At 28.7% G+C, this 15327-nt stretch overlaps 2 protein-coding genes across 2 annotated transcripts in view; both read right to left on the bottom strand.

The window, feature by feature from the left end:
• Positions 1-2676, bottom strand: part of LOC117182949 (odorant receptor 67c-like) — an 8882-nt gene extending 6206 nt beyond the window's left edge. Inside the window, exons 1-2 of the mRNA XM_033376067.1 lie at positions 2640-2676; positions 2184-2447 (exon numbers count right to left, since the gene is read on the bottom strand). Of these exons, the coding sequence (XP_033231958.1) occupies positions 2184-2447; positions 2640-2676 (301 nt within the window). The remainder of the gene's footprint in view (positions 1-2183; positions 2448-2639) is intronic.
• Positions 2677-9607: 6931 nt separating this feature from the next.
• LOC117182948 (odorant receptor 22c-like) overlaps positions 9608-15327 on the bottom strand; it is a 29935-nt gene continuing 24215 nt past the window's right edge. Inside the window, exons 4-8 of the mRNA XM_033376066.1 lie at positions 14748-15229; positions 12615-12714; positions 10276-10398; positions 9960-10115; positions 9608-9673 (exon numbers count right to left, since the gene is read on the bottom strand). Coding sequence (XP_033231957.1) covers positions 9608-9673; positions 9960-10115; positions 10276-10398; positions 12615-12714; positions 14748-15229 — 927 coding nt within the window. The remainder of the gene's footprint in view (positions 9674-9959; positions 10116-10275; positions 10399-12614; positions 12715-14747; positions 15230-15327) is intronic.

Below are 15327 nucleotides of genomic sequence, written 5' to 3'. Positions count from 1 at the left end.
TAATAATTAATATATTATAATTATTGATTAAAATTAGTAATAATAATAATTAAAGTGTTTATTTTATTGAAATAAGCGCTGATTATGTATTTTTACTTCGGCTTGCGTACACTCATACATTACTCAGATTTTTGGCAGATTTAAAAATAATTTACTATTTTGTTTTCAAAAACTTGCTTGATCAACCCCTCAATACCTTTTTAATATTCTGCTAAAACTGAGTAAAGTATTTCACACAAAGAGCATAATATTGTATGAATATCGAACTAAAAATATTTTAAAAAAGCAATTATTTAAATAAAGTAAACGTTTTATTTACAGAAAGCACCCGTCCGTGAGGTATCGTGTATCGAATATTTTTCTTTATAAATTACTATGTGAATCTTAAATCGCCTACTGTATACGAACATCGAATACAACATTCTTGATCCTACAGGATGTTAAATCAGTAACCTTTTACGACGCTACATGGCAATAGTAGTAAAAGTGGTGAGCAAAATGATTCGTTACCCTGGAGAGCATTTTGCTCACCGGTGAAAATATTTTACTCACCGATCTTTGGTACTTTGCTTATTGCTTTCGCGTACGATGCCGAATCTAATCATTTTAGATATCCATAATCGGTGACTGAAATTTTATTAAATCTAACTTGTAATTATCAAAACTTTAAAATAAAATTGTATCAAAATATACAGTTCAATAATACCTAAAAGTATTGTGCAGAATTCCTGAAAATAAAACCAAGAATCTAACGACTAAATTTGGGTAACCACCATAAAATGTTCCTATGGCAATTTGAGAAAAGATAAAAATTTGCATAGTGAAAGCAATGAGAAAAGGAGGGAATGTATGTAAATGCTGTACATTAAAATACAAAAGGATTAATCTATTAATTTAAAAACTGATTTGGGCAAATAAACAAGAGTTAGGCTAGTTTGATTAATAATTCTATTTACCATTGAGTTATCATAATTGTTGATTTTCTTTTACTTTCTCTATCTCTGATGTTTTTATGATGGATATTTCAGGTATGATTAGAACCAGTTTGCCTTTTGACCCTCACTGGATATTTAGATACGTTTTTGATGGGTTTGTATTTTGACCCTCATTTGATTCTCGGGTGTCAGGAAGAGAGCATCGTGTTTCGTTGCAGTTCCTGCAGGCTCAGGTTTCTATTTTAATCATTTGCCTCGATAAGTATGCTGTAAAAGTGCCGAAACCTTGGTGATTATATTTACAAATGTGTTTTTAATTGGGATTTGATAATAATAAAAATAAAAAAGTCGAAATAAATTTAAAAGCGAAGGAAGGGGATTTGGTTGGCTGCTTTCTCAATTTTCTTTCCTCTTTTTTATTTTTGTCCAAAAAATGATTTTTTTTCTTTTCTGTTTTAGAAATTTTAAAAATCTTTTTTCGAATTGCAATAGGAAAATTTTATGGTGACTGTTCAAATATGGCCATCAGATTCTTGGTTTTATTTGCAGGAATCCTGCACATTAACTTGATTATTGAACGTTAAATAGTATTTTAAATTTTATTTTAATCTCATTTAAATTTCTTAAATTCTAAAAGTATTGTTTCCTTTACATGCATTGGGAACAAAACTGATTTTTTTCTAAAATCCTAAATTAATTTGAAAGTAACTCCACAGCCCGCACATAATATACATAAGTAAATTCCTAAATTTGTCCCATAGGGATGACATCAATTGAAAGAATTTTCAAAGTTTCTAATGTGGAAAACTATTAAAAAAATAAGCACCGAAAAACAATTTGTCCGAAAAATTAAAATTGCCAAAAGAAAAGGAAACTATCGAACATTTTTATTCCGAAAAATTTCGAATCCGATTTTGTAAATCCTAGAAATTATATCATCCTCGAAAATAGCGAATTCCCAAAAATAGCTCGGAAAATAGTAAATTAACGAATTTTTAAATCGCTTATAAAATAACAGTTAACTTGAGAATCAATACCTCATATAAAATAAAAGTTTTTTAACACACAAAAACTATTAATTTTTTTCGGGAATTTGAAAGTTCAGCAAGTTACCCTTCCGGAATTTTACATTTTAGCAATTTACTATTTTTGGGCAATTTGAGATCCTAGATCCTGAAAATTCGCGAATTTAAAATTTCGAAAATAAAAAGCTTCATAATTTTTATGAGTCATCAAATATATACAAACTTCTTCTGCAGCACCGGAGAACGATCATCTTCACCAGACTAACTAGAATGGGCAAATGGAGACTTAGGATGTCACTTATGACATCTAAATCACCCCAATTTAAAAAGAATTGTATATTTTGCGTCAATACTACAGTAAAGAAGAGCAAAAATAATGAGATCATGAAGTGGTAAAGTGTTAATCTTTCGTTTCTGCATTCTGGGTCTGGCCATAGTCCAATACTTCGAAGAGTAGCACGAGTCAGTTTCATAAAATAGTTGAGGGCTATTGAACAAAAAATGCTATTTAAAAGTTTAAGAAATTGCAACTGTTACAGTAAAAATATGCACTACTTATAGAAAAGTTCTAGTATAATTACTTTTCGTCACAAATATGGGTATATTAATTAATTAAAATTAGATGTTCCTAGTAATTTCTGAATAAATATATCATATTAGAGCCGTCCAAAAAACCCACTTTCGATTTTCATTGATCGATTGTTATTAAACCTCATTGTTACTAACTTTTTGTAGGTGGAAATTTAGTCACTTCTTAAGACCTAATCAAGGATAATTTACAGTACTTGTTCTTCAGTAATTATTTGTTCGTAGTAATCGTTCAACATAGAATTTCAATTGTTTAGACAACTGAAAATTACTTTTAAAATACTTTGAAAGGACCCAAAAACGCACAATAGCAGTTTTTGTCAAATGTTCAAGGTTTGAGACCCTATGCATCCAAAAAACAGGTTTTCACGTATGTCTGCATGTGTGTCTGTAGATTTATTGTTGGTTAACACGATAACTTGCGAAATAATTGACAGATATAATTGGTCTTTGGTATAATATTTTAGTGTCTTCAATTGAAGCTCAAGTTCGTTAGCCAACCATCTTTAATACAAATCAAAAAAGTGAGAGCGTTTTGAAAATTTTTTAAACCAGTTGCTTTTTAGAAGTCCTATAAGATTGTTGCAACAACTTTTTTAATTTTCTTGAAAAAACAAAAATTTAAATTTAGACAAAAATTGTGCACTCAAAAAAATCTATAAATTTGTTATCAGTCACTTTTTGATAGTACGCGCGGTTTGTTTTGCATTCGTAAAAAACTACATTATAAAATAAAAAAAATAAAAATGTATAAACAAACGAAACAAATTAGGAAAAAAACAATCAGCCAAAAGTTGTTTACCCTAAAAAGAGCTACAAATTTGTTACTTATAATTTTTTAAAAGGATGCGTAGTTTTGTTCAAATCGTGAAAAATAACATTAAAAAGAAAAAAAATTAAACTGTCGGAAAAACGACGCAAGGCACGAAAAAAAAATTATTCAAGCAAAATTGTGCACTCAAAAAAGATCTATACATTTATTAATACTAATTTTTTGATGAAACGCGCTGTTGTTGTTTTAATCGTAAATTTGCACAAAAAGGATCTACAAACTATTTTCATAGATTGCGCACTTTTTAAATTACAAAAACGAGATAAAGAAAACGCATCTGTTTTAATACCAATGCATATTATGTATTGTGATAATATACATTTGTTGAAATAATATACAAGCCAAAGGAGCTTTAACAAAAGATAATTCATAATCAACAAACTACTGTTGTCAGTGCTTTGACCTTTAGTTTAAGAATGCTGTTAAACATGAGTTATTATTATTTGATAAGTGACAAGTTTTCAAGTATTTTTTTTAACCACCGTCAAACAGGATAATTTCGGAAATCCCTAAATTCCCTTAATTAAAAAGATAAATTAAAACTGTTCCAAGAATCTGGAATCAGTTCAACCCTTAAATGTTTCTAGATACTGGTTAAACCCGCCGATCATAAGATATTTTAACTTTCAATTCAGGAATGTCCGAATATATTGAAAGTATGTTGAAAAAAAAATTTATTTTTAATATTGATCAACTATATAACGAATAACGAAAAAAGAAAGTTAAAGCAATTGTAAATTAGTTTAGAAATATGTGAAAACTTGTCAATTACTGAATCAACATAATTAGGACTGAAAAAATGGTCTTTAGCATACATTTGTCGTAAAACTGCTTTTTTGCCATTTTTTGTGGTATTTACGCGCACAATGCAAAGAGCTTGGTGAGGTTAAAATAAAAGTTGTTTGGTGCAAATTATTTTGTTGAACACTTAAGAGGTGACGAAACTTTAATTTACAAAAATTTCATAACAAGTATGTGTTTTTTTCCATTTTTTTTTGAAAACTTATTGTATTTTGACCGATTTAAAAAAATGAATTTCTTTTGCCGGAAAACGAACAAATTGTGAGGGGATCTATCGCCAAAAACAAAAAAAATTAAAGCAGGATAAAATTGGACAGAAGACCTATTTACACAGAAAAAACTAGGAATTCTGAACTTCAGTTATATTCGCTCTGTTGATCAGTACAAAATCTGAAAATACAACTTAATTGCTCAAAAGGAACCAATTATGGCCTAATTTTGTTTCAGAATATTTTGACACCGTTTCCTTTTTTGAATTAAAACTTTATTTTTTCTGTTCATATTCTTTAAAGGTTGTAAATCTTAAAAATTGTATAAAAAGAAAAGAGGTAAAGGTTAGGAAACCGTCAAACTTGCAAATTTTGATTTGAAATTATATTTGAAATTAATTTTTATATCATAGATCACACACCCTGTTTTCCATTCATTTTATTAGAATGTAAGTCCATGGTGAGTTTACGCGAATTACTGAGGTATCGCCCTTTTTAAATTACTTCTTGTCTGTAAAACGCATGCTCGTCGGCATGCATTGTATAATACATAGAATACGTCTGATACATAATGTAAATCCAGAGCTCAGACGAGGTTGATTGTCGTGAAAGTTGGTATCAGTAGTTTTTAATAACTTACTGCCGGTTTTTTATTGATCGCAGGATAAGAAATATTTTTCTGGATTTTTTTTGCCTACGAAGCGCAGGTAATTACCAAAAATAATTTAATTCCTTTCCTGATTATAAATATTGTCTTTTCTCCCAAAAGCCTAAAGTGAAGTGTCGTTTCGGTGTGTGTCTAATTTTGAAACGATTTTGTTCGCGAATCCAACTATTGACAATAATCGTGATAGTACGTAATAAGTTAAGGAAAGACTCTTGCATTTGAGGAATAGGCGAAAAAAGTGATAAATCCATTTTTGAACAAATAGGGAGTTTTCTACAAGACTTACAATTACGATTTGAGCCAGTGAATTTTCTAAAAGAATTATAAATCTAAATTTTGACCGGGGATTTCAGTAAAGAATTATAATTTCGATTCTGAGCCAGGGAATTTTCTAAAAGATTTATAATTTTGAGTTAGGACAGAAAATTAATAAAATAAATATAGAATTTTTTACGTGGAACCGAACATTTTTGAAAATAATTTTAATTCTGATTTATAAAAAGGAAATTTACAAAAACAATCCCTGTTCCAAGCCAGAATTGTTCCAATTTTAAAAAGAAGAAATTGCAATAAAAAGGAAATCAGTTCTTATAGATTTTTCTTTTCTTTTTTTTTTTTTTTTTGATAAACTTGAGAAATCGTAACATTGTAGAACAATTACTGCTACCCAAATTCATTGCTTTAATACATTGTTTCAAAGAATACTTATATCCTTTTAGCGAATTAAAATTCATAATTGTGCCAGTTGGTCTTCCAAGAAAAATCTTTTCTACATAAAAGCCTTTTTGATGCATGTTTTTAACCAATGTTTTTAAATTTCAAGGTGAAATAAGTTTCTGTTTTTAAAATTTACTTTAATAACGGTGCCTTTTTCGAATTTTGTAGTGATATTAAGGTTTTCATTATTTCAGTTTATACAGTTTTCAGAAGTTTACGAAAAATATTTGAAAAGTAATGATGAATGCTCTACTTAACATAAATGTTCATTTTGGTATTTTTTGTTTTAATGTTACAAAATATTTTTACATTCTCATCAAGAGAAGGTATTAGATTTGTGTCAAATTTGACCCCTCCCGTTTTTGTATACCCTTTTAGAGTCCTGAAATAAAGGTTAAGTTCGTTAGCCAGCCATTTTGGGTGGAAATTCAAAAAGTGAGCGTGTTTTGAAAAATCTTAAGACCACTTTTTTTCAAAATTCAAAAATTCTCTGTACAGCTATTCATAGTATTCAATTAGACGAAAAATTTATCCTCATGACTTTTTTTTTATAAAACCAAAATTTACCCGAGTTATAGAATTTACAAAATTTCAAAAAACACATCTTTACAAAAAAACATCTTTACCAATTTCGACAAAAAACAAAATGGGTAAAAAGCTAATAAGATATCTTAGAGAATTGTCGAGCCTAATTTTTGAATTCGGTTTTCAATTTTTTTATAAATAAACAAATATGACGAAAGAATGGCCTTTTTTCTGTTTGATGTTCCCGGTGCTCGACAATAACAGGATAATGGTTGAAATCGATTAAGTTGCATAAAATAGCATTATTTAAGGATATTCCAATATTAGACAATACACAAAAAAAATTTGTTATCAACAAATTATTTTTTAAAAACATGTTTTCTACGATTTTCCCTAAATATACATTTTTTCAAGTTATGTTACAAGAAATTGGAATTGAAACAATATTCTGTATTAAAATTTCTTTTCTGATTATAATTGTTTATATTATAAACAAATTTGATGTACAAATGCAGGTATCAGGCATTTTTCGACAGAAATATTCGTTTTTTTTCTATGTCATTTTTTTCAATTCGGAAATTTACGATAATTTTACTAAAATTCATAATTTGTTGATTAATCTTATGATTTTGTAAAGAAATCTAAGAAGAAATGCATTATTTGGGTGTTTGTCGAGAGAAAAATTAGTTTTTTTTCAGTTGCGGTCTTTTCAGTTGGAAACTTCATGACAATTTCAGCAAAATTCATAATTTTTTAATAAATTTTATGATTTTTTAAAAACAAATTTAATAAACAAATGCGTTATTAGGGTATCTATCGACAGAAAAATTCTCTTTTGTTTCAATATCAGACTTCTAATTTGGGATCTTCATAATAAATTCGGCAACATTCATGATGAGTTAACACATTTTATGATTTTTAAATATAAATTTAACAAACAAATGCATTATTCGGGCATCTGTGGACAAAAAATTAGTTTTTCTTGATTTCAGTCGTTTTAATTATGAAATTCATGATGATTAGAACGAAATTTATAATGGATTGATAAATTTTATATATTTTTAAAAATAAATTTAATAAAAAAATGCATTATGCGAGCATCTGTCGATTGAAAATTTATTTTTTTTCGATATCCTAATTAAAGCATTTGTTTATCTAATTGTTAAAAGAAATAATAAAATTTATCAATTTATTATGAATGCTGCTGAAATTCTTATCAACTTCCCATCTGAAAAGACTGGCATTGAAGAAACCGAATTTTTCTGCCGACAAATGCCCGAATAATGCATTTGTTTGTTAAATTTGTTTAAAAGATCATAAGATTAATGAAAAATTATGAATTTTGCTGCAAATACCATAAAGTTCCGAATTAAAAAAAAAGTACTTTGAAAAAAAAAATTTCTGTCGAAAAATGCCTGATTACTGCGTTTGTTCATAAAATGTCTCTTGCAATATAACTAGAAAATACGTATGATTATGGAAAATAATTTTAAAAAATTTTCAAAAAATAATTGTTTGTTACAAATTTCGTTCTTTAATAATATATATAATATTGGAACATCTTCAGCTAATATTACTTCATAAAACTTAGGCGGTTTCAACACTTTTCCTGTTATTGAGAAGCACTGTGAACGTCAAAAGATGAAATGGCCATTTTTTGTCATATTTGTTTGCTTATTTATAAAAAATTGAAAAACTAATTGAAAAATCATGCTCGACAAATCTCTTAGAAATCTTAATAGTTTTTTTCAAATTTTTTTTGTTCAAATTGCTTAACATTTGTGGGCTGTACGTTATTTTGAACCAAAAATGACATGTTTTACCCACCGTGGGCCGGAAATGTGAGAATGAGATCATTTGAACTCCCATCTAACACAACACTGCTGAAGGTTGTTTGAAATTCTCAGCATAAAACATTAACCAGCTATGACTCTTGGTTGAAACTAACCGTCTCCCACCCCCGCCCCCAACCCTCGTTAATCGAAGTTTTGTTGGTAAATGAGGTAGGGATTTAATTTAGAAGTTGAAAAAAGGTAAGGCTGATGTTTCGACCGTATGTGCTACGTTTAAATCGTAAAAATAAAATTGGAAATGAGTAAATTCAGTTTTTGGAAAACCGGCAGATGTTGCAATAAAATGTTTAATAACAAACTTTTTTATAGAATGCGCATTTTTTTAAAAAGAGACAGTGAAACTACGGCCTAGACGCGCTCAAACTTGTGAGCCGCGCGCGCAGCGCCCTATGATGAAGCGGGCGGATTTTTTTCGATATTTTTCCCTTTTTTCTGCGTTTGATATTTTAAGGATTTTCTTGTTCCTGTTTGTCAAGTTGACTTATTCTTTCGAAAACGATAAGAAAACAGAAGATAGAAGAAGAAATATTAAAGCTTATATATAAAAATAATTAAAACACGAAGTATTGTAGAAATAGCACCACCATATTTTATTTGTACTTCGGTTTTCTGATAAGTTTTGAAAGAGTGAAAGAAACTTGACCTTGATTTTACATTTTACATGTTTGAGTAATCATAAAAATATAATATTATTATAGGGTAACTGGTACAATGATTAGCCAACCCCCAATGATGGGCAAACAATTCCGCAGCATATTTGAAAAGCTTGACTAATGCCTGAGTAAGTAAGACCGACGATGCTGAATGAGTAAGGAATTTTACGAAAAATGGTTAAGGTCAGGAGTATCCGCTTGTTCAAAATGAGTATTTTTTTAAAAGTTAGGATAGATTTAATATGTTATTCACATTATTAGTATTTAGTATGGAGATTTGAATAATTATAAAAGTTATTTCCCCCTATGTATTTAGAATTTTTCTGTACGCCCATAGTGTTTTCTACAAAATTTTCAATTTTTGAAATTTTTATTAACGTTAACCAATGTGCAATTCTGTAAAATTAGTAGGTTTTAGTTTAATTTTTGATAATATTCAAGAATGTTTGAAATATCACAAATCATAGTCTAACACTTAGATTTTGAATCATACTTACCCGTATTGGCCAGAGCTTAAATTACCTGCTTTTTCATTCAATGTTCCAAACTACAAACATTAAAATTTATGAATCATAATTTGCAGAGAATTCCTCGTTTAATTTATCATTATCGTATGTCAATAAAATATGAAAATAGAAAAAATAAAAGCACTACTTATCACCATTAAATCTTACACCTTGCCAACTTGACTACCATTCAATATATAATTTCATAGTTAAATTTATTTACTTAAAATAAATTTTAAAACTATAAATTCATTTTTCAGATACAGACTTCAGAATACTTCTTTTGATAATGTATTTTAGATATCTTCTTTATTCGTCATGGTTAACAATACAGACAAATAACCTGCTGATGTTTTTAGAATCTGAAATAATGTTTCCATTTTTTATATAATCTTAAATAAAAGGGATCTATACCCTATGATTTGTTAAAAATAGGATGAAAAGTCTCTTTTTTTATCCGTTACATTGCGTTTACTCTGATCTTTTTCAAGCACAATAGCGACAATATTTATAAATAATTATTTTTATGTTTTAAAAAAATTGCTTGAATAAAATTGGAATTTAATATAGGCATTTATTTATCACTTAGGAAATCAAAACAAAAAATATTTTGATATATATTTAATCACATTTTTTTGATAAACGTACCTTATTGAAGAGTTGTAAGGAAAGATTGCAAAATTTTCCAGCTGTTAAAGTACTTGGTGTTTTCGCTCTTTGCATTAATAACAATAAATTATTTGCTTCCTTTGATGGTAATTCGTACCATTCACAACTATATGCAGCAAATACAATTTCAGTGCTCTGTAAATATAAAAAAAAATTAATTAAGGTTTAACTTATTTAATTTATAATAATTTCAGGTACGTTTAAAAGTCTGTAGCAGTTAGTGGAAAGGAATACACCTGTTTAAGAACAAATCTTTCATTCAAAGGTGCAACAAAAACAATAATTAATTATTCACCTGATAACGAAGTTCTTCAGCTACATAACAGTAAATGTAAAATAGTACCAGCATATACATTAAAAATGTCACCATCACTATTAGTAAAACAATTGGTAATGGTTCTTCATGGTTTCCTGTCATCTGTGATGTCAAAAAATTATTAAATAGAATAATATTGCGTTTTATACTAATAGGGTAGTCTAAAAATATATTTGTTCAAAATTTTGTTGTGATCCCTCCCTCCTTTTTCAGCAAAAAAAATACCCTAATGTTTATCGAATCGCTCAACATTAACCCGTGGTCGCGGACTTTTGCAATTATTAACATGGAGTATTCCAGGAATAATTTCCACCCAAGATGTTTTATTATGATGACACGGAACATGCAAACAAAAATACAGAGTAGCAATTTTATATAAAATTTCTGCTAAAGGCGACATTTAAAAATATTAACACCAATTATGTTTATTCGATAAAATTGGCAAGTTTCCAAGTGTGTTTAAACTAATTTTAAATATTTTATACAATTTTTCTCCAGTAAAAGTTGAAATCTCCTACTTTTCAAGATAAATGATATAGTTCATGAATGTCATAAGTGTCCAAAAATGGTAAGAAGTTAGTATTTTCTGTAATTAGTGACACTACTAACGAATTTAAGGAGAGCTTTGATATTGTTTAAGATGTTTGGATGTTATTTAGACAATTTTCTATTGTTTAAACAATTTTTTGCTTGTAAATCTTGAAAAGTTACTTTTTATGACCATTCTTATGAAAAGAAATAAGAGGATGATTATTATTCGCTTAAATAATTGCAAAGTATTTAACGGAAAATATCACTCTCAACGTTCATCAACTGGGTCATTAATTCCAGAGAGTAATAATTTTTTAAGATTTATTGTGAAAAATTGTTTAAGCAAACGCAAATCCTTCTATCACCTGCAATTTTATTAAATAATATCCTAATATGTCAAATGAGAAATATTATTCTTGATTTTCATAAACTGTATCATTTATCTCGAAAAACCGTAACTTTTCATTAGCTTATCGAATATGAAAAATTGAGGAGTTCTGGACAAGAAGGCGATAGGTGCTCGAGAACGAGTAAAAGTATTGTCCAGGCTGTGACGTCAGGTATCAAAAGTGAAATTCGAAATTTGAAAAAACCAAAAATATAGTTAGATAGCTCTTGAAAAATGAACCTGAGTCTCCATTTACAGTTTTTCTCTCGGACTACGAATTTTCCAGTAAATAAATAAAAACTGACTTTTTTTTCATTGAAAAAACCATGTTTTTTCACATTCAACTCGCCGTAAGTAATTCGTTTATCAACTAATTAACAATTTTCTTTTTGAGTTTTATTCGTGACACTCTAGCGGAGCCTACAGTGTCTAAAAAGGGTCGAAAGTTAATTTCTAATGTTTATTTTTAATCCGAATGAAAAATCACGTTTTTAGACTTTCACATTAAAAAAGTGAGCGAGGAAGTTTGAGCTACGACAAACTTCAGGCGAACGAATTTTCCGCCAATGTATTGGCCAACTTTTTGGAAAATCTCAATTCGATTTGATTTTTAGTTCCATAATGACAACGAGTTTATTACGAGCTCGCGACGCGACGCAACAGGATTTTTCAGGGGACGCCGCCGGAACGCTGACTAGTGCGAGCGAGTGGACAAAACAAAGGATGGGCAAGGAGGATGTTTCAGGCTTCAGGCGGCGTCCCCTGAAAAATCTTGTGGTGTCGCGTTGCGAGCTCGTAATAAACTCGCTCGAGTTATGGAACTAAATATCAAATCGAATTGAGATTTTCCAAAAAGTTGGCCAATACATTGGCAGAAAATTCGTTCGCTTGAAGTTTGTCTTAGTTTAAACTTCCTCGCTCACTTTTTTAATGTGAAAGTCTAAAAACGTGGAGACTCAGGTTCATTTTTCAAGAGCTATCTAACTATATTTTTGGTTTTTTTCAAATTTCGAATTTCACTTTTGTACCTGACGTTGACTGGACAATACTTTTACTCGTTCTCGAGCGCCTGAAGCCTTCTTGTCCAGAACTCCTCAATTCATGTTAAAAAAAAAATCTTAAGCATGAATTTGACATAAAACTGCTCCTTTTTAATTTTTTGAAGCATTTTCCGAGCATAACATAAGGGGGTTGGAAGTGGTCAATTTGAAAAAAGGAATTTATTTTTCTGAAAAAGGAAAAAATGGGGAGAGGGGCGGATTCGAAATCAAGAATCGAAAGTAATTTTTTGGACGAACTCTAATATAATTTATTATTCTTTTTTCTGTTTACTCAATATTGATATAATTTATATTTTTAAGTGTTCATAAACAAATTTTTTGGTTTGAAAAGTACGCACAATACTAAGTTGATATCCTTGAAGGCAAAATTGAATGCTACATGTCAGAATTTCTGCTAGGAATAACATATTAAAAGCATCCTCGATTATCTCAACACACCTTTAATAAAATAATGCACTGTTAATTAAAATATTATGTTCTAGAAGTTAGAAATGCATTTTTTACATTTGAAAAGATATGCTGCTAAATTGTATTAGAATTATGCTTATTTGCATAAAAAAGTTCATTCGAATCTCAAATTCTTCTCTTTTCAAATCAAAATAACATTATTAGTGCGTCTTTTTCAAAACGGTAGTATTTTCAAATTTTTGTATAGTACAAGTTTATGTGTACTCTTAGAGCTACCCAGCATGATATTATAACTTTAATTACAATTTTCTTTTATAGAAATAAATAAATGAATGTAAGAAATGCATTTCTAACTTCCGAGATAAGAATACTTTTTATATTTTCAATGTAATCCACTATATCAAATTATAAATTTTGGGTGGCCGCAGTTCAGGGATTAGCCACTATTGATTTCAGGTCTATACCTATTTCTGGATTATCTTGAATTCTTTTGAAATATTTTAGGGCATTTTAAAAGATCTCTCAAATTTTTAACAGATCTCAATAATTTTTTGATATTTCAAAGCATTTTAAAGACTCTAGAGTATTTATTAAAATTCCCAGGAATTTTCAAGAGCTTTAAAAAGTTTTAAAGGATTTCAAAAGATTTTGGGGCATTGTAAAGAGATTAAAAAATTTCAAGGGATTTTTAAGATTTTGGAGAAAAAAGAACATTTTTAAGGGAGTGAAACAGATTTTTAAGGCTTGGAAATATTTTAGGGTATTTTAAAAGAGTCTAAGTAATTTTAAATTTATTTAAGTAACTCAATAGAATTCAAAAGAATGTAAGATATTTTACTGTATTTTAAAGTATGTACTGCAATTAATCTGAAAATATTTGGAATCCAACCTGAATTCTTACTCATTCATCCTGAATTCATTCAAATTCTTTAGAATTCTCTTAAATCTTTTGTATTTGTTAAATTTAGTTAAATTCTATCTAATTTTTTAAATCAACAAAAATTTTTTTTTAATATCAATGGAAGTGCAAGTAACTTTTTACAGTTTTCCATAGAATTCCAGAATTTTGTTAAGGTTTGACATAATTTTAAGCTAGATCGGACATTAAAAAATTGTTTTTCTTTTAAAGAATAAAACAAAAAAGATTTTACCTTTTTTATGAGAAAAACTTTTTCCGTATTCAAAATACAACAATACTGTATTCAGTGCATTTATTCGCGTCTTCGAGACGCATCGATTGCCTGATTGAAGAATCTTTAATGATCTGCCATAACCTACCAATATCGTTTAAAATTAAAAAAATTAATGATTGAAAGTTTTTTTTAGTTTTTTCTTTTCTTAGAGAAAAACCTTCTTCTATGAGTTAGGAAATTTATTAGATACCTATATGAGAAAGCAAAGTGTTCATGAAAAACACACCAATAATTACACCCATAATGAATACACCCATATTACTTCGCAGCGGAATTTTTGAAGTGTTGAAAATTCACTTGCATTTTTTTAAATTCTGATTTTCCTTAAATATTCCTCTCAATTCACTCCAATCTGACTGAAATCAATTAAATTTTTGATTTAGAAAGAAAGTCCAATTCATTTAAGTCTCTTGGAATTTAACTTTCATTGTTTCGAAGTCTCATGAATTTATCCTCAATTCCTTAAAAAGTACCTGGAATCCTTATAAATTTCATAAAATTCTTTTGAATTCTTTAACATTCAAACGAACTTTATTCACATTAATAATGCCCATAAAACATTTTCAGCTATTTTTTCTGTTTAAATATGTAGTTCACTTTTTCCATATAAATTTGGCTGTGGTAGCCCTGGAAGTTTTAAATTAAAAATGCATACATTCAGATTTAAAATTGATTTATTCCATTTATATAAAATTTTATATTGAAAATGTTAAAAGATTAAATTTTTTATCTTTAAATATCAATCGTAATCAGGAAAAAGGAAAAATTAGTCAGGGAAAACTCAGGGAATTTTTTAAATAAAGTGTTGCGGCTACCCTGCAAATTTTACTCCATTGTTAATATTTATTAAGGTAATTTGCTCTTAAATACCTGTTCAAAAGTTGATGTCTCCTAATGATGGCTGCATATTCGTCCCGAAATTCTTTCTTTTCAGTTTTCGTTACAATTTTATGAATAGCGTCTATTAAACGATACCGCAAAATAGCAAATTGTGCACAAAGATGCATCACAAGGACAGCAAAAAAACCGTGAACACCAGCGTAAGTAATAGTAGCAAGAATTGTAGCCAAAAATTGACTGAACCATGTCAATTCAAAATTAGGACTATTTTTAGTGTCGTAAGGAAAATGAGAAATTATGTATGTACGGCGAGTTTGATTAGCATATTCATTAAATCTGTCAGTAATTGTGAAGTACATTTCACCTGCAGTGTGAAAAATAACTGTGCCCTGAGACAAGAAAACACAAATCAATGATATTTTTCTAGCTGTCCTAGCCATGTTCAACATTATTATCCTTTCTTTCTCTGTTTTTGAATTTCGCCAATCTTCACTTATTAGAGCGACGAGCGGCTTCAATTCTTTTATATAAAAAGTGCTTCATATGAATAATGCAAATGCAGTCCTTATTTAAAATTGCAGCAAACTCTCGCGTTCAGTCCAAAGCCTTC

Source organism: Belonocnema kinseyi, chromosome 2, assembly GCF_010883055.1.
Source record: "Belonocnema kinseyi isolate 2016_QV_RU_SX_M_011 chromosome 2, B_treatae_v1, whole genome shotgun sequence".
Classification (NCBI taxonomy): Eukaryota; Metazoa; Arthropoda; class Insecta; order Hymenoptera; family Cynipidae; genus Belonocnema; species Belonocnema kinseyi.
Note: the sequence above shows the minus strand (reverse complement) of the source record. Positions and strands in the feature narration are given on the sequence as shown.